This window comes from Hippoglossus hippoglossus, chromosome 10 (assembly GCF_009819705.1).
Source record: "Hippoglossus hippoglossus isolate fHipHip1 chromosome 10, fHipHip1.pri, whole genome shotgun sequence".
In the NCBI taxonomy this organism is placed as follows: domain Eukaryota; kingdom Metazoa; phylum Chordata; class Actinopteri; order Pleuronectiformes; family Pleuronectidae; genus Hippoglossus; species Hippoglossus hippoglossus.
This window is the reverse complement of record NC_047160.1, coordinates 13,112,372-13,130,407: the sequence shown is the minus strand read 5'-3', so window position 1 is coordinate 13,130,407 and position 18,036 is coordinate 13,112,372. Positions and strand designations below refer to the sequence as shown.

The following is an 18,036-nucleotide window of genomic DNA, read 5'->3' as shown; positions in this document are numbered from 1 at the left end:
AAAGAAAACATGGTTTTGTCACATCAAATGGATCAAATGCGAGACAAAAGTGAAGAACATTGATTCATCACTGCCACTTCAAAGTTACTTTACTGCTGTGCTAAAACACTGCACTTGCATGTGCGAGTGTCTGAGCATCAGGAGCAGATTAATGCTCAATTTACTGAAGGAGTGTTGTAAAGCCTTTTGTGCATGATTTTTTTTTTCTTTTTGGCTCCAAATCTGGATGAAGCAGTAAGCAGCTCCAGTTCAGGCAGGATGAGTGTCCACATGTCATCCTATAAATGATCTGGGACAGGCACCTACAGCCAATCATCCATTTCAAATGCCATGTTTTGCAGAGGAAGGCATTTCTGAGCTGGGAGCAGGAATAAGTTAGGGAAGACATTTCATATTTAATTTTTTGTCTTTGACATACAGGCAGCACACAGTTAATCAGTCTGACGGCTCAAAGCAGTTAATTTGGTGCATTTAGTGCACACCCTACCTCTGATTGGCTATTGTTAACTCCACCAAGGGGGCTTTGTTTTCATCGGCAAAGGTCTTCTGCAGATTGTGACGCAACGCTTTGTTTTAACCTCATTGCTGCAGAAGAAGCGACACCCTGCTTATAAAGGACATATTCATCAGGTTTTTATAAAGATCAGTTCTACGTGTGAGTAATAACAAAATGGCATTAATCATTATCGAGGTAAAAGTTTGAAATGATCGTAATATTGATTTGAGGTCATATAGCCCTAGATCTTAGTAGAAAAAAAACTCAGGCATGTTTAAGGGACTGCTATTTATGAGTGCGTGCAAATTATTGCCAAATGAAAATCTGAATCTAGTGAATTTAAATGTGTTTCATAGGGGGTGTTGGGCCTTAGCCTTATGCACTCAATTCTCATTCATTCTTTGGTTAAAGTTATGGTCAGATGATAGAGTAGCCGGTCTTCACAGATTACCTGGGTGGACGGAAACAGAGCAGTAGAGCTTCTCAGGATAGAGTTAAATAACATGAATATTATGGTACAAACATTTACCAACAGTTTTTTGCTTAATGGAAAATCTGCTGGCATTTGGCACTTGGGTCCATGTCTGGGTGACAGACACTCGAGTCTATTTTTAATCAGTGAAACATACACTGTCCTCCTGCCTTAAATAATCTCAAGTTCAAATGTGTATCAATGCTTTACTGAAAATAACCCCCAGACAAATCTACTATTTACTCCAGTTTGAGTAATGTTTCTCAAAATCAACAGTGGCCAGCTGCTCATGGACATAAGTGACAAATGGGCTTTGAGATGGGTTAGAAAGGTCAAAAAGTATTGAGTCACACTGTTGCAATTAATTGACAAAAAAATAAATAAAAAGAAGCCATGTTTTTTTAACTGTAAAAATTACCAAAAAAACCAACCCCCAGTGTGTCTGTGTGTGCGTGTCACAGCCCAGTGTCAAAGTGAGGCTGGAAGTGATTGGAAAAAACACGGTATCAAGCCTTCCCCTCCCTTCAGATCTTTGCTGATTATCCCTGCTCTGTCGCTTTCCTCATCTCTCCCTGTCTCTGCACCTCCCTCCCATGCTAAATGGAAGCTGTGTGTAGCTGTGTTAGAAAGCTAGTCACATCCTCTCCCTCTTCTTTTTAGCCCCTCTTTCCAGTCTCTCCCTCTCTTTCTCATTTCCCACCTCTACCTTTCTCTCTGTGTATCCTTGACACTCTCTCTCTGTCTTTTTCTCTCCCCTTTCTGCTACCCCCTCCTTCCCCCACCCTCCATCCTCTGTCCACGCCAACACCCGCGACTGATTCTGCCGGAGTCATGGCCTTCAGAGCCTGACAAGAATTCAGTGCCTGCGACCACGCGTGTGCAAGCGTGTGTGTGTGTGTGTGTGTGTGTGTGTGTGTGTGTGTGTGTGTGTGTGTGTGTGTGTGTGTATCTGTGTCTTCAAGCATAGATGAAATATGAGCTGTTAAATATGAATGCTGGGTTATGTTCTTATGCCAAGTACTCACGTCACTCATGCATGGAGCACTAAAAATGTGCGTGCACACACACATACATGGCGTTCAGTGTGTATGACAAGTAACTGCAGAGCTTCAGTGGCATTATCCTGCATCACATTTGCTTTCCATTTGTCTGTGATACTTGCCACACAGACACAAAACGCGCACATAGAGGCAGGCCCTGGATTCAGGCTTCACTGACTTTAAACCGTGCTCAGTCTGACAGTAATTTCTGCCTCCAAATTACATTCCAATGGCTTCATAAATCTGCTGCCTCCTCCTCCGCCTCTTTCTGCACCCCCCCCCCCTCGCCTTTGCCTCTCTATCTTTCCCTCCTCTCTGCCGTCTCTCCTCTCTCCCCTGTTACTCCAGCCTCACTTCATTTTTCCTGTATAAACCTCTCTCTATCCCTCTCTCTCTCTTGTTTTCTTGTTTCCCCACACTCCTTCTCTCTGGCTCTGGCTCAGTAAATGAGAAACAGGGAGGCAGAGATGGGGAGGTTACGTGTGCGGGGTAGTTAAACAGTCACACTCAGACACACACACCCATAAATCCATACAGATACATATGCACGTCCACACAAACACAGATGTGCACACACTCTCAGTCACAGATGTGCCCACATACAGAAATGTGTAAATACACACATCCACAAGCACACATCTACAGTCAAACATCATAAAAGGCACATTACACTTGGATTGAAAGACAAGCGTTTGTGCTGCCATATATTTGCCAGGCCTCTAAATTGACTTGTGTGGGCGTACATGTGTGCCCCCTCCACACAAACACACACATTCACACACGTGTATGTGCACACTCCTTGCGATTTTAATGAGAGTGTTCATTTTACAGATAGTGCCTCTCGGTGAAATAATTGCCAATGTTTGGCCCTGATGGCGGGTCCAAGTGTTCTCAGGCCAGTTGTCTTTATGGGCCATGGTGGGCCGCAAAACACACCCCTCATCTCCCTCACTGCCACTATAACTGCTGCTCTGCTGCAGCCGACACACACATGCGATGAAGACACGGGCATAATATGCATAAGCACACAATGTAGACCAACTTACGCCTTAATACTAAACACACACATGCACACGCACTGAGGCAAAGGCCAGCGGAGAACAATAGGGCCGTCTGACAATGGGGCTCGGAGGGATGCTCTGCTCCATATTAATATTCAGCAGAGTGGATGTAGGGAGAGTGTGTGTCAGCAGGGACGCATGCTCATCAACCTCACTAACACTGGGGTTAGGCAGCCACATGATTACAAAGTACTCAGACTTTGGTCCCCAGCCCCACAACTATTAATCCCTAGCTCCTACTCCCTCACTTCCTAGCTCCTACCTCCCTACAGTGCACAGAGTGAGCGCACTGCCAAATATCACAGCTGTCACTTTTCTGTGCTTTTCCATTTTGTGAATTATTCTGAAAGGGCCTGATGGAGGCAAGGGGGTGGGATGGCAATGGAAATGTGTCAATGTCCTGCCATCACCCTCTACAGGATTTCAAATTTGTGATAAAGCAGATAGAAGGTCAGCTGGAGGAGACTTTGAAAGAACAAAAGATTTAATTTCTCCCTCTTTCTCACTCTTGATGAAATTGTCAGAAACACTCGAGTATCCACTCATAGATGGTTCTTAGTCTCATTCGCATCATTTCCTTCTGTCAGAGCAAAGATGTATGCATGTGTAGTACCAGAGTCTCCTCTGAGTATCTTTCTTTCATCTGTAAACTGTACAAGTAGACTCCTGACATGCTCTGACCACATGTCTGTACATACGTGTTGCCACATCTGTACACATCACACATTTGGGTTATTGTTATAGTGCGTTCTTTTGTAGCTCTGATGTGGCTACATTTTTTTATCTGTGTATTTCTTCTAATATTCTCAGTTTATTCAGTTTTATAACTACGAGCCTCCTCTACCGGTCTCCTCATCAAGCAAAGGAAAAAAAAAAGCTTAATATCTAATTGATATTGTACAACAGAAAGAGGAAAACAGAACAGGGAGAGCATTCGGAGTGGCACTGAAGCCACAGTGAAAGTCACATACTGTAGTGTGCCTCCAGGATGCACAGTTGTCATTGACTGGCTCACAAGAACAGAGTGATTTCTGTCCCCTCGAGGAATGAGATGCTCCCTGTTATGCAGAAAAAAAAACGAGTACACAGAAAAGACTCACAGTGGAGGGTCAGTGAGAAATGCTTTTGACCTCAACACTGCATGGGTCATCTGCCCAAAGTGTGGCAACTGCTCTCTTTAATACTGCTTCTCCTCCTCACTAACGGTGTGAGAGTTGTATAAAAACTAATAGTAAGAAGAAACTAGAATGGCACACAGAGTGCATACCTCCACCAAAGCTGCAGCAAGTTTCACACACTTCAAATCAGTGTCCTAAATGTGCCTGATTTCTTTTATCAAGATCCAGTTATTGTTATGACAAACGCCCTATCGCACAATGTTAAAGATTCTCCCCTGGCCCATACCACGTGCTTCCACCAAGTTTTGTGGTAATCTATCTTTTAGTTTTTGCGTAGCCTTGCCTACAAACAAACAAACCAACCTGCACATGGACGGAAATGAAAACATAACGTCCTTGGCAGAGGTGAAGATGCTGGAATTGTTGGAAAAGTTTTACCAAATTAAAGGAAAATACTGAAATAGTTAACACTTTTTTACTGAGCAATTGTACCTTAAAATAAATTACCTTTTTAATGTCCTATTGTAACCTCAGAGCAGTTACCTAACTATCTGTGTCTCTGTAAGGAGCTGTCCTACAGAATATATGGAGACCTGCAATAATGAGACACATTTCACCATTAGATCCAAATAAAAATCTGATTCTAGTGAATTTAAATGTGGTTTCAAAAGGGGACTGGTGGAAGTATGCACTCAATTGAGAGCCATTATAGTTGTACTTAAAGTTTGAGCTTTAGTGTTTGCTCAGCTCTTGGCTTGGACTTAATTTTTGATTATGTGGTCTTATAGTTTTGTAATTTTGGGGCCTTAATGCCCAACTTTACAACATATTCTACTAAGTGTTCTTTTAAAAAACGGCACCTTTTTAACATCAAATGGTTGTAAGTTTTTATAAAAGATGCAATAAATTCAAAGAGCACTCAAAGCTCTTTGTGATCCAGTGAAAGACATCTGGCACTGTGTCAAGGTTTTCATTTAATTTTTTCTGCAGTACGTTTAATCTCTGTCTTGGATGTTCACAGGTATGTTCAGGTCTTCGATAAACATCGCTTATTCATAAGGGAGATATTTGCTTTGAGAGGTGATAAAACTGCTGCAACAATGAGCTGAAATTAAAACTGCGACAAACATACTTTTCAGTCGTTACCTTCTTCTAGATGACTTGAGTCCTAAATCCCTGCTCTGATTCATACTTCCATAATTCCCTCCTCCTCACCACACTCCCCCTAGCAAAGCTTGCTTTTGAGAATCCATCAGAAAACATTTTAAGGACAGCCACGACACTCGGCAGATAGAGCTTCACATATTGATGACTAATGGGCAATGGCAGCGAGCTGTAGAAATGCTGCTGATGTTCAATATTCACATCTTGTCCGACGCAGGCAGACATTTTGCCTGCGGTAGGTGAAGATTAGTGGCGAGTGTAGAGGGTCTTTTTTGGACCAGACATTGCAACCAATTAAGGGGACATGTTTTAAAGCGACAGCTACTGTTATTAAAGGCGACATCTACTGTTAATACATGACTGATGGCATCCAATTAAAAATCTTCATTTGAATTATGATTTGAATGTGAAGCCACTTAAAAGCTTTGGCCCAAAATACTAACACAAGAGGCCTTAATCGTTTTGAAGTATTAGACATCAATCAGTGGATTACAAATGAATGGAATGGTGAAGCACTTTATAATGTTACTCTAGCAGCAAACATAAAGCTCTCGATACATCGACACTGTCCTTGAGCAGACCATTATCTAATTTCTCCTGAAGCGTCAGTCACAATGTCGGCGCATTTCGCAACCAATGTCTGTTTAGCATTCTGTCCTCCATGTCGAGCTGTTTCCATTTCGCATGTTAGCCGCACTCTGCACTTATAAATCAGTTTACTATGCCACAAACTGGATATCAGTCTGGAGCCGTTTTTTTTAAAAGGACAATTTATCTCAACACACGCTGCCAACTTCAACCCACAGCAACCACATAACTTCCCCTCTAAACTGTACCCGCTTTAACAGAGACCAGTCCATTTGTGGAACCAGTTAAAACACCTAAAACAAACACACACACACTTGCATTTAGGATGTTTGCTGAACAATTTACGACCTTTTTAAATACCCTTCAAGGATGCACACGAGCACAGACAGCCTGTTGACCAAGCTCTTCCTCCCCTTGCTACAGCATGTGTTCTTTGAAAATGAAAATGAGGACAGCTTTATTTGTCTCTATTTGTGTTTAAGCAAACTGCATGATAATTTCCCAGTTGGCTGTGTAGTCTACTTACTCTGGGATGAAGTGAACAGACGAATGTGAGCAGCGGTGCAGTTAATGGTCTTGATGAATCTGTCTCTGTACACTCAGTATGCCTGATGAAAACCTTATATTTCAAAAGCCAGCGTTCACTAGGGGGTTTAGATTTTGCAACAAGACACAGGCACTTAGCGCGTGGTGGTTAATGAAAGCTCCAAAGCTTTGTGCGAGTAAAAAAAAACACACTCAGATATAAAACATGGAGTCACCTTAATGGGAGGTTTGTGTCCGTTGGGAGCTTAGTGGTGCGCAGATGCAGCACTGACCTTCAGGAATATTTACACGAGGTACTTAATTTTAAACGGTATAACAATTCTGATGGGGATAATTATTTAGCCTGTGCCTTTTAGTATTCCATATTGTGTCAATGTTGAAGCCCCAAGATTGCGTCTTGGTGCCATTTAAAGAAAGCTGGTGTTAAAACGAACTGAGACATGACATTTATGCAGACACTTAAAAGTAGACATTTATTTTAGCATTAAACACATGTAAGCTGCTGAGACAGTTTTTGACTATTTTTGCAGTAAAAACATGTTGATGGTGTGAGGTAATCAGCCACAGATATGTTCAATTTCCTGAACTATTCGAGTATTCTTACATTTCTTCAAACCTCTCAAATTTGAATCTCATGCACCTCAGTAACTAGGTATGTTGACTAAGCCATGTTTACATCTGCATGTTAAATTGTGAAACACAAAATAATTCCTCTAACAGATTCATAACTTTTATTGGAAAACATGCAGCCAAACAAATACAAATTCTAGTCTGTGTTATGCTGATCTTCTATGCGTTCCAAATCCTGAATGACAAATCTAAGACTGTACTTGTCTTCTCTCTTTTCCAGGTTGGCGCTCGGTGACACTCGTCCAGCTTTCCGGCTGAAGCAAACATCACTGACGTCCACCTTCAGGATAACAGACAGCAGCCCGCTTCACTAATCTGTGGGCGAACTTTTCACATCGAGCCACGTGACCGACCATCATCACAGCGCAACTGTGGACTACAGACAGTAAACACTCTCATTAGGCTTCGCTGCGTCACAAGTGGATCTGTGTGAAGTGACAAAGAAGCGATCAAACATTTAACAGAGGAAAAGAGCCCAACTCTTACAGCCTGTATTCAGCATCAGGTCAACCTGTCCATCACAGCCTCCAAACGTGCTTATTACCATCACCAAACTGTGAAATTTATGTTGTCGTAATTGTGACAATACAACCAATAATAACGGATCAAATTTTCCTAAAGACCTTTTTACTGGATTTTTGTGAGCACTGGAAAATCCCACGAACTCTCATCCCACTGCTCATTAATTAAGACCAGGACCTGGCAATTCAAAGCAAGCGTAGAACGACACGGCCCTATTTTTGCATGACCCACTGATTGCATGAATATCCAGGATTACTTTTGACTTCGAAGAAGGACCCTTGAGCCCCCAACCATCTTCTGGCTGTCTGCCAGACTGTAGCATTTGGGTGTGGAGGAGTTGTTTCAGAATTAGGCCTCTGGACACCCATTGAAGATGACTTGAGTTGGCAGGCATAAAAACCCCTTACCAAAAAAGAAAAAAAAATACCCAGAGAGAGAGGGAGCTTGGCAGCAGGACACACAAACACAAATGTGGGTGCCGAGGCGGCTTTGAGCCATGCTGGTGTCGCTGCTCGCGGAGCCCTGGAGTACAGGCTATCATCATCCCTATCATCATTCACCCAAGCTGAGGAAGATTCAACGGCCCGAAGGAACGAGGCGACACTTCTGAACAATTCAAAGAATCTGAGCTTACACACAGAGATCCAGAGCGACGTCCTCAATCACACATACAGACACACTCACGCTAAACCTTGATTCAGAAAAAACAAAACTGCAGCGGCGGACGTGAAAGGCACAGAGACTGAGCAGGTTAGCAAGCCCTCGGCAATACACCTTTTAAACACACACGCACTCCACTACATTACACACACACACACATCACCTGCATTCACTGCAATGAAGAAAACCACACTTAGCTGTCAGCTACACAATAGGAAAACAACACACACACACACAGGCTCTATTCTCCAACAAAGCCTTTTATTTCAGAGCATGATTGAAATGTTTGGGTTTTTTTATGGCAGGGGGGACCACAAATGGAAGAGGAAGGGGAATGCGGAGGCAAGAACACTGAGGCCAAGAGGGAGTGGGAGGGAAAAAAGAGAGGTGGGGTGGAGAGGGGGGTCTGCTGCAACTAAATGAAAAGGGGAGAGAAGAGGAGGAGAGGAGGAAAGGAAAGGAGGACTGAAACACAGCTGATTGATCAAATCTAAGTGTGTAGGAGTCAATGAACGACTTAAGAGGAAATCAGAGGAAACAAAATTGTTAGAGACGGGGAGGAGAAGAGGAGGATGACTACACGGACGCTTCTGTAAGCAAAGCTGAGAGTGGATATACTAAAAGATTATTAAGGGATGGAGGTGAGGGTGGGCGTATGTGGAGAGGTAGATGGCATTAAAAATAAAGGTGCAGAAAGAGGAGCGCAGCGTTAGAGAAGGAGAACGACAGTTGGAAAGAATGAGAGAACGAGCCGGGAAGCGGAGAAAACAGAGGATCATTAAGAGGACGTGTCGATAGGAGACTTTGGCATGTAGGCAAAAACACACATAAAGGTTTGTGCCAAGAGGATATTTATGAAAGGAAACCAGGGAAACTGTGGCACGGAAGCATATGCTAGTTGATATTCATGGAGCATTTCCCAATATGGTCTCTGCTCCTACCTTGACACTCCCTCTTGTGTGCATATGTTCCTCCTCCTCACTTTTTCTGTATCTCAAAAGCTGGGACTGCTTAAAATAGTCATATCTAATCTCAAAAAAATACTATTAAGAAACCAGAGAAATATCCTGGGTCCATGCCAAATTGTGTGGCACCCTCCTTGTCACCCATATCAAACAGCGCCTGTGTCAAGCTGAGACAGGAGCTGGTGGCTGTTGATACAGATCTTGTTTCACATACACACACAGACACACACACAGCTACGTACAGGTACAGAAAGTGTAGCTATTTTTACACCTATCTTACAGGAAAAAATCAACACCCGACCAATCTTTGGAACCATTTTTCTTTTTGCAGCAAACTCAGCTGATACTGACTTGAGCCTTCATTGCCAGGAACTCATTTCCCCTCTCCTCCTCTGACGGACTGTCCAACACTCCATCTGTCTCCTCGCCACCATCCCTCCCTCTCCCCCGCCCCACTCCCTCCATCTCTTCTATTGTTGCCATCTCTTATTTTGCTTTGCATGGATTTTGACTACAGCCAAGGGGCGATTTTGCATCTAGCACTGAGTGCACATATGAACTCACACGCACACACATGCCTGCATGTACAGAGGGGGAGAAAAAATATACTTGCCTTTAGAGGATTTGTTTATCAAATGTGCTGTCAAATCATGTCGAGCATTTCATGTCAGGGCACATTTTCCTGCCTCAGGCGACTCAGAAGAAAGAGTTCAAACAAGAGTGTGGCACAATGTAATTTCCACAACTTTCACCACTGTATATTATTCATATTCTATAAATAATGTTCAGTGTATGTGAGTGCACAGAGATCATTTTATCTGAATTGTAAATTTTTGTTATTGATGTTGGTGTCAGAAATTCGCTTCGAGACAAGTCACAAAACATCGACAGAGGAACATATTAATGTTGCAGAAAAATGTTTCTCTGTAAAACATCTCGCTAAAACATTTCTGGGGATTTCAGGACCAGTGCTGTGAATAATTTATAGAAATTTCACGAACAATAACAACCAAGACAAAACATGCATTATACATGTCAGCTTGTACTGAGACTGTTCTGTATGAGAAAGCTGTGTGCTTTGTATATTTACTGATTTGTATGTGCATTTCTGTGTGTGTGCTTTAGTCACAACCAAATATATGTACAATCAGTTGCTTTTCTATTTCTCCTTACACATTACTTATGTTATATATTAATAACTGTAGTGCAGTTAAGTGCGGTTAACTGTAGTGCAGTCATAACAAGTTTAGTGCTTCTGTTGTCTTCAACGTTATCAACAGCACTGTGGGCAATTAATCTGATTTCCTTCCCCCCGATCTCCCCTTCATTTTAGTTTCATGTCACTCACTCAATTTCAGTTAATCTCTGGGGAAAAAAATCTTCCTCACTTATTTTCACTCTCTGCAACTGTCACTGTCCAATTTTCTCCATCTCTGTTGTCCGTTTGCCTCCTCTCATTCTTGTAATCTTTCTTGCCCACTTACTTCACCCCTCATCGCACTCTGCCTCGATATGTCCGTTTGTCTTCTGCTTGGTCGCTCTGACCCATATAATAGTGGACAGGCCGTCTAAATTACATCTGACTTTTCAATCCACAAATCTTCTAGACTTTAGAGATAAAAAGAACTACTTTTAACAGTATGTCGAAAAAACAGAAGTAGTAGTCAAGGAATTTTAAAGAAGGGTCAACTGTGTGGTTCGTCTAAATCATTATTTTACCAACAGCTCTTTCTACTTTCTCTGTTGAATGTAGAGATGCCTCTTTGAATTACAGCCTTTGCACCATTTATAATCCACTTTCTGATTTCTTCTCTTTCAATCAGGAGCTGTGTACCAACATGGCAGCTGAGAGTCTTGCTGAGCTCCGCGACTGGCTCTTTCTGCTTCTCCTGTGCCTCACCTTATTGGCTGAGGTGCTGGAACTGGCGGCAGCGGCAATTGCCATGGAGACGGGCGAGGGAGATGAGGGCATTGTTTGTCCCTCAGTGTGCCGCTGTGATGAGGGTTTTGTCTACTGCAACGACCGTGGCCTCAGCCTAATTCCTCCACTACCGTTAACAGCTGCCATCCTCTACTTGCAGAGCAACCGGCTGAGTAATGCCGGACTGCCTCCCTCACTGGAACGTAGTAATTCCATACGAGTGATTTACCTGTATGCTAACCAATTAGATGAATTCCCTATACACCTCCCGCCTTCATTACGAGAGCTCCATTTGCAGGATAATAATATACGAACGTTACCGCGGTCAAGTTTGGCCAAATTACCATTGCTAGAACGTTTACACCTGGATGATAACTCTATATCTACGGTTAGCATCCAGGAGAGAGCTTTTTCGGGGACTCCACGGCTTCGACTGCTGTTCCTGTCTCGAAACCACCTGTCAAGCATCCCTGCGGGCATGCCAGCTTCCTTGGAAGAGTTGCGACTTGACGACAACAGAATTAGCACCATCCCCACACATGCCTTCCGGGGGCTCTCGTCACTGCGGCGCTTAGTCCTGGATGGGAACCTGTTGGCCAACACACGCATTGCAGATGACACCTTTTCCCGTCTCTCCAACCTGACTGAGCTGTCACTGGTCAGGAATGCCCTGCAGTCACCACCTGTCAAACTGCCTTCAGCTCACCTGATAAGACTCCATTTGCAAGACAATGGAATGACCCACATACCAAGGGGGGCACTTGATGGGATGCGGCGGCTACAGAGGCTGGACCTGTCAGGAAACAATCTGACCAGTCTCCCCCGAGGACTTCTGAAGGACACAGAAGGCCTGGAGATGCTACTTTTGCGAGGAAACCCCTGGTACTGTGGGTGCAACCTTCGCTGGCTACACGCCTGGCTGCACAGCCGGGGGGCAGGAGTGACAGTCAGAGGTCTGACCTGTCAAGGGCCTGAGCCTGTAAGGGGCCAGCTCTTGCGAGACCTAACTGACCTGATGGAGCAGTGTGAAGGCCCTCCTGTTGGTCCCAGCACTGGAGTCGGGGTGAACCCAGCAGAAAAAGATGGAGGAAGTGAAGATGGTGTTGGAGGCGGCCAAGCAGTGGCTTCAGTTCCACATGGCAGCACCACCACTTCCTCTCTGTTGGTCTCCACACAAGGTTCCCTCTTTACCCTGCGAGCCAAGCGGCCGGGCATTGTTATGCCTCTGCCTCCCAGTGAAGGAGGACAGATATCTGGAGAGGCCTTGGAGCTGACTGTAAAACATCTCTCTTCAGACAGTGTAGTGGTCAGTTGGCTGTGTCCACAGCCAGTACCCTCCTTCCGCTTGTCGTGGCTGAGATTGGGTAGCAGTGCATCTCTTGGTTCAATAACGGAGACTTTGGTTCCTGGGGAGAGGACACAGTACCTCCTTAACCAGCTCAGCCCACACTCACATTACCTCATCTGCCTGCTGCCACTACGACAGGAGCACTCCTTTGGGGGTTCTAGCATGGGTTCATCGCGATCTGGCAGCATGGACACAGACAGTAAAGACTCAGCCCCTGCCTGTGCTCAAATAGAGACTGGAGATGCTCTGATTAGCTCAGGAGGGGAGGGGTCAGATAAAGAGGGCCAGGACTCAGAGATAACAGCCCTGCCATTAGCTGGGATCATAGGGGGTGCTACAGCATTGGTAAGCCTGTTGTTGATATTTGGCATCTTCTGCTGGTATGGACAGAGGGCAGGTTACATGTCCGGGGACTCGGGCTCATACAGCAGGGGCCGAGGTGGAAAAACTTATGATGACTATGTAGAATCGGGCACCAAGAAAGACACTTCCATTTTAGAGATCAGGGCCCCTCCGCCAGGGTTTCAGATGACAACTATGGCCCATCAGCCACTCCAACCGAAGCTGGAGGATGTCACCTATATTCACACCATTTTCCCCTCCTCTTCTTCTTCCTCCCAAGCTAACGGGACCTACCGGAGCACCCACGGGGCTGGCAGCCTAAATGGCACCATTCTCAGCCAAACCAGCCACCATCATGTCACTTACGGCACCAACCGTGGCTACAGAGATGGTGGTATCCCCGACATAGATTATGCCTACACGTGATGATACAGGGACACTGTCCCTAAGCCATGTATGCCAGAGGTCCCATTTAGGATGACGACCCTTGGCTATTGGCCATTTTGTCCTTGGTTTCCAAAGTACCCTCTGTGCCTCTGCTGGTTCAATTCTGATTGGTTTGTTAAGTAGAAAAGCCTGATTTTAGCAATGCTGATTGGGCATTGCTATTGAGTGACAGAAGTTACTGTCCTGCTATACTCTGCTACTGTATACAACATTATACAGTAGGCCTTTTCAGCTCTACTTATAGTTATGAATGGTTACGTTTTCTCTTTTGGATATCTCAGTGTCTTTCAAACCTACTGTTCTTCTAAGCTCATAATATTACACAGTAACTTATTTGAGGTTGATATAGTAGGCTTAGCTGATTTAGCAGGAGATATATTTATTATATGAGGAAAAGGCACTTGATGTGTATAGCGATAGCTCTCGTATCTCCCTACCAACTGTAAGCTCTGTGCTGTATAGATAAAAAGGATAACAGAGGGAGAATTCAATGGTTGTTATAACCCACAGATGACAATGCATCATGGTTGACATGAAAAGATGTGTTTCTAGCCCCCTCCATTCCCCTGTTTTACTCCCCTGCTTTTTAATTTGTTCTCCTTTCTGCCCCTTTTTTTTTGGCTGAGATTCTTTCCTTTTATTTCTCTCATGTCTGCCGTTAGCAGAGGACGACTTTGTTCTCGCCAAGGGAGCTGACAGAAGTGATAACAGTCCTGACAGAGACTGGAGACACAAACCACAGCATGAGGAGACTAATGAGAGGGGGAGAGAGAGTGAGAGAGAGAGACAGAGAGAGAGAGAGAGAGAGAGAGAGGGGGTGATAAATGGATGGATGGATGGAGGGGGAGAACATGAAAGAAGACAAGGGGGGAAAGAGAAGGGTGCCGGTTTGGGCTCAGAGACGCTGAGAAAGGTGTGTTGGCTCAAGGCAGTGAGGACAGAAAAGTGGAGAAAAAAGGCAGATAAGTAAAAAGCAGGGCGTGTGACAAATGCAGCGGCAGGAGGTAAAAAAGCACACAAAAGGAAAAGAGGATGGGGGATCGAGAAGCGTGCGGGCGGGGCAAAGCAGAGAGGTGACAACTGGAGTAATGTAACATCATCATCCCAAAAAATGGCTCAAGTTCTACCCACCATGTATCCACGACTGCACTCAGCAAAAAATAGTGATAACAGGCTGCACACTTCTTTCCAAGACTGATGTTTCAGCTGCCAGTGAGTGATCATTATCATTACAAGTCAAAGACTCAAAGAATTATACCTGAGCTTTCACCTTATGTAACACGTTTCATCATCAAAACATGGACGTTTACAACCTTTACTCAAAAATCTGGAAATCAGAGCAAAACACAAAAAAATGTCAACACCGTAGGAAAAATGACAAGCTTGTGAAGAGCGGCTGTTAAAGAGCTCCCTCTCAGAATTTTAAAAAGGTACAGCATGTTCCCAGTTTCTCTTGTGGACTGGTCTCATTATTAAATTACATTTGCAAATGAAGACAGAGAAATAAAAAGTCTTATAATAGTAACCCATTATCATCTGGAGGCTGGCTACATTTATTAAATAAAACTTTGAAGAGAAATGTTTTAGCAGCTAATAATCTCTTGGTGGAAATCAAAACTACTGTGGTCTTTTGGCTAAAAATTACACACACAAATAATTAATTTCAATCTTATTGAAAAAAATTCTATACACAATAGGGTATGATTAGACAACATGTATATACATAGAGGATTACTGGACTTGGATATTATTAAATGAATAACAGATTATAGCTCAAATGACCATGATGCTTTTGGAAAAAAATAAAGACCAAATGACAAATTTTATAACTTCATCACAATGATGTAAACATCTGTTTAAACTCCTGTGTTGTCATCAAGTAGCTTTGCCTGTTTATTTTGAATCAATATAAATTGAATCTGCAACAATCATTTTCTAACTAAAAATTTTAAAACTTGTTTCCCCCGTCTTAATTGAGAGTATTTTCTACTTTTCTTGTGAATAAGAAAATGTTTTAACCATCATTTAGATTAAACAAGTCATCACCTGGGGCAGTTTTAAAGGGTGTTTCTTCACAATTTCTTGACAATTAAAAGACCAGATTATTATTTGCAGTTCTACAAAATTATCTCATTGTATACCATCTTAAAAGAGGGTATTTTAATTCTTAATGATAGTAACAATTGAAATTTCAGACTTGATGTGGTGCATTCTGGGAGATAAATTACTTTGGTTGACTGTGGTCGTCCAGTTCGGTCTTGGCACAGCATCGATACCGTTGTGTTATAACAGGGATCATAGCCTGACCGCTTCACGGTGTAGTTCAATGTAAACACACTACCCAGCTACACGGCACCTCCTTCCACTGACCCTGTGAATATACTGTAAAGGGAGGAAGAACTTCAAAAGACACCGCTAACAAAAAGTGAGAGATTTATAGAGAAGGTGGAGAGAGAAAAAATAAAGAGTGAGGCTGTGGAGGGGAGGATGGGGGAGGCCCAATTTAGATAGAGCCTGTGAGTGTTGAAGCCCATTCTTGCTTTCAGTAGCTCTCTTCCTCTGTTCAAGCCTGTGCCACTGTGCAGGAGTAATATTGGAAGAGCTCAGATGTGAGGTTTGATTTTTTTATGTCTGCATTTGTTTTTCTTTTTTACAGAGCACTGAAGAACCCTTTCATTCTGTGTAGAAATCCTTTTTCCTTTAAAAATGTGGTAATGAAAACACTCTTATGTATAAACATAGAAATGGGTGCAAAACGCTATTCCATTTATCGGTCTGTCGTCTTTTTTCTATGCAGAAGAATAAAGACTTGAGGAAAAGCAGTTTTTTGTGACTTCTCTTTGTGTCCGTCTGCGTGGGGTTCATTAATGACTGGAGAGTTTAAATAATACACTGGGATGTCTTAAACAAAAATAAAAATCAATGAGAGGCTCAGATTAATAATATGATTTATGACGAGATGGAGCGGACCTCATTAAATCACACACACTGGATGAATACATCAGCTGCTGCAAGCTCCAATTCAGTTTAGAAGAATCTGCCAGACAAGAGCAGACACTTGTGTTTTTATCCTGAGACATTAGTGTGTTCGTTTGTGTGTGCGTGTGTGTGTGTGTGTGCGCACGTATTTGTATGGATGTGTTTATTCTCTACTTGTGTGTTTGGGTGAAGACATGCCTCTCATTCTAAGTGAGTGCTAATGCTTGTGTAAGCATGGATCAATATAACGAACGGGGGAGTGTATAAGTGTCCATCTTGAAGTAACTGCTTGTGATGGGCATTTGTTAAGAAGAAATACACTGCATCAGTGGCGTCTGGTGATAAAATTTATTGGGGGGGGGGGGGGGCGCAATGTTTAGGGGGGCAAACAAACTCAACAAAAATAGGCCAATCCTGTAGTCTTCATCGAGCTGCTGAGCAATGCTAAGGCCTGCTGTAAAAATGTAGCCTCATTGTGTGGTCTTGGTGGAAATCAGAACTTTTCTCTGGCAACTTTCATGCCATTTGCATTTTTCAGACAGATGTTTCAGGTCTCACACCCACGTCGTTGTCCACAGTACCTCCGTGCCGAAACTTTGAAACAGCAAACAGGAGAAGCAATAAAAGGCATTACTTGCACCACGTCCAGTGAGTGTAAGTAAGAGCGGTAGAAGCCCCGGGTGTAAACCCGTCCTTGTCACTTGCCGGCTGCTGAATCTGTAAATTTGTTCGGTCTGGACCAAGCTCCCTTTTTTTCTTCTGCTGAACACCTTGTGAAAGGGTGTTTTTGTAAAGAAATTAACAGATTTGCCGCAGTTCCACTAAAGTTGCCATATCTTTGCCGGATAGCTCGCAGCGGAAGTAACTCAGTGACAGCGGATGTACCTAAGACAGCGTAGAGGGTCGACCAATCACATTAGATTTCAAAAAGGTTCATCAACACCTATTCGCTGAAAATAAAACTGGGAGTGTCCAGGGCGCAGAGAACTGCGTCCCATGGTAAATCTACAACAACCAATTAAAGAGCAGCCTCAGGTCCTGTGGTTGCCAAAAGTTTACGGATTCACATTCACTTTCATTTGGCCGGCGCCCTACACCAGGAAGTATTTGTATTTAGACAGAAATTAACCAAATACAATTTCTGAATTGTAAATGAAAGTGGTTTGTTCTACAATGAGAGCTGTTCTATGTCTTGAGACTGAGAACCGACTTTTCATTGATATTTCACTTAAAGGATGCATGATGACATTTGTGTGTATGCATGTGTGTGTGTGGGTGTGTGTGTATTCTGTAAATGTATACATTATACAAATGTTATATAAACAACAGTGGAGTCATTATGGAGGTCTTTCATTATCACAGTCCATTATCTAACATCTAACCCTGCATCTTAATTATATTAGCTCACATTACACCCAAGCAGAGTCATGTACATGTCTGCTGAGTCATTAAGTTATTTTTGCTCAGTGACAAACGTGATCAAAGTTATTTATTCAAAAATACTTTCATTAAGTTACATCTACAAAAGCGTTATCTATTTAAAATTTAAATACTGTAAAAATATGCTGACATTATTGCTTAAAACGTGTTTAAATCATAAAGTGAATATAAAGATGGTCGACATGACAGCTTCCTGAATGTGAAGCCAAAGTGTCTTGATCACCACCTGGTGGCTGGCTGCAGTATAGGTCATAAATCCTGCCTCCTCCATGTAAGTGTCTAGGTCATGGAATCAAA

The 18,036-nt window shown here is 43.1% G+C and overlaps 2 protein-coding genes across 3 annotated transcripts in view; one reads left to right on the top strand and one right to left on the bottom strand.

The window, feature by feature from the left end:
* Positions 1 to 18,036, bottom strand: part of macrod1 (mono-ADP ribosylhydrolase 1) — a 113,240-nt gene that overhangs the window by 75,480 nt on the left and 19,724 nt on the right. The gene's annotated exons all lie outside the window — the stretch shown is intronic.
* On the top strand, positions 7,769 to 14,550 carry flrt1b (fibronectin leucine rich transmembrane protein 1b). Its single transcript, XM_034597195.1, has 2 exons — positions 7,769 to 8,387; positions 11,086 to 14,550. Exon 2 carries the CDS (start codon positions 11,101 to 11,103, stop codon positions 13,297 to 13,299), a length of 2,199 nt encoding a protein of 732 aa, XP_034453086.1. The 5' UTR covers positions 7,769 to 8,387; positions 11,086 to 11,100; the 3' UTR covers positions 13,300 to 14,550.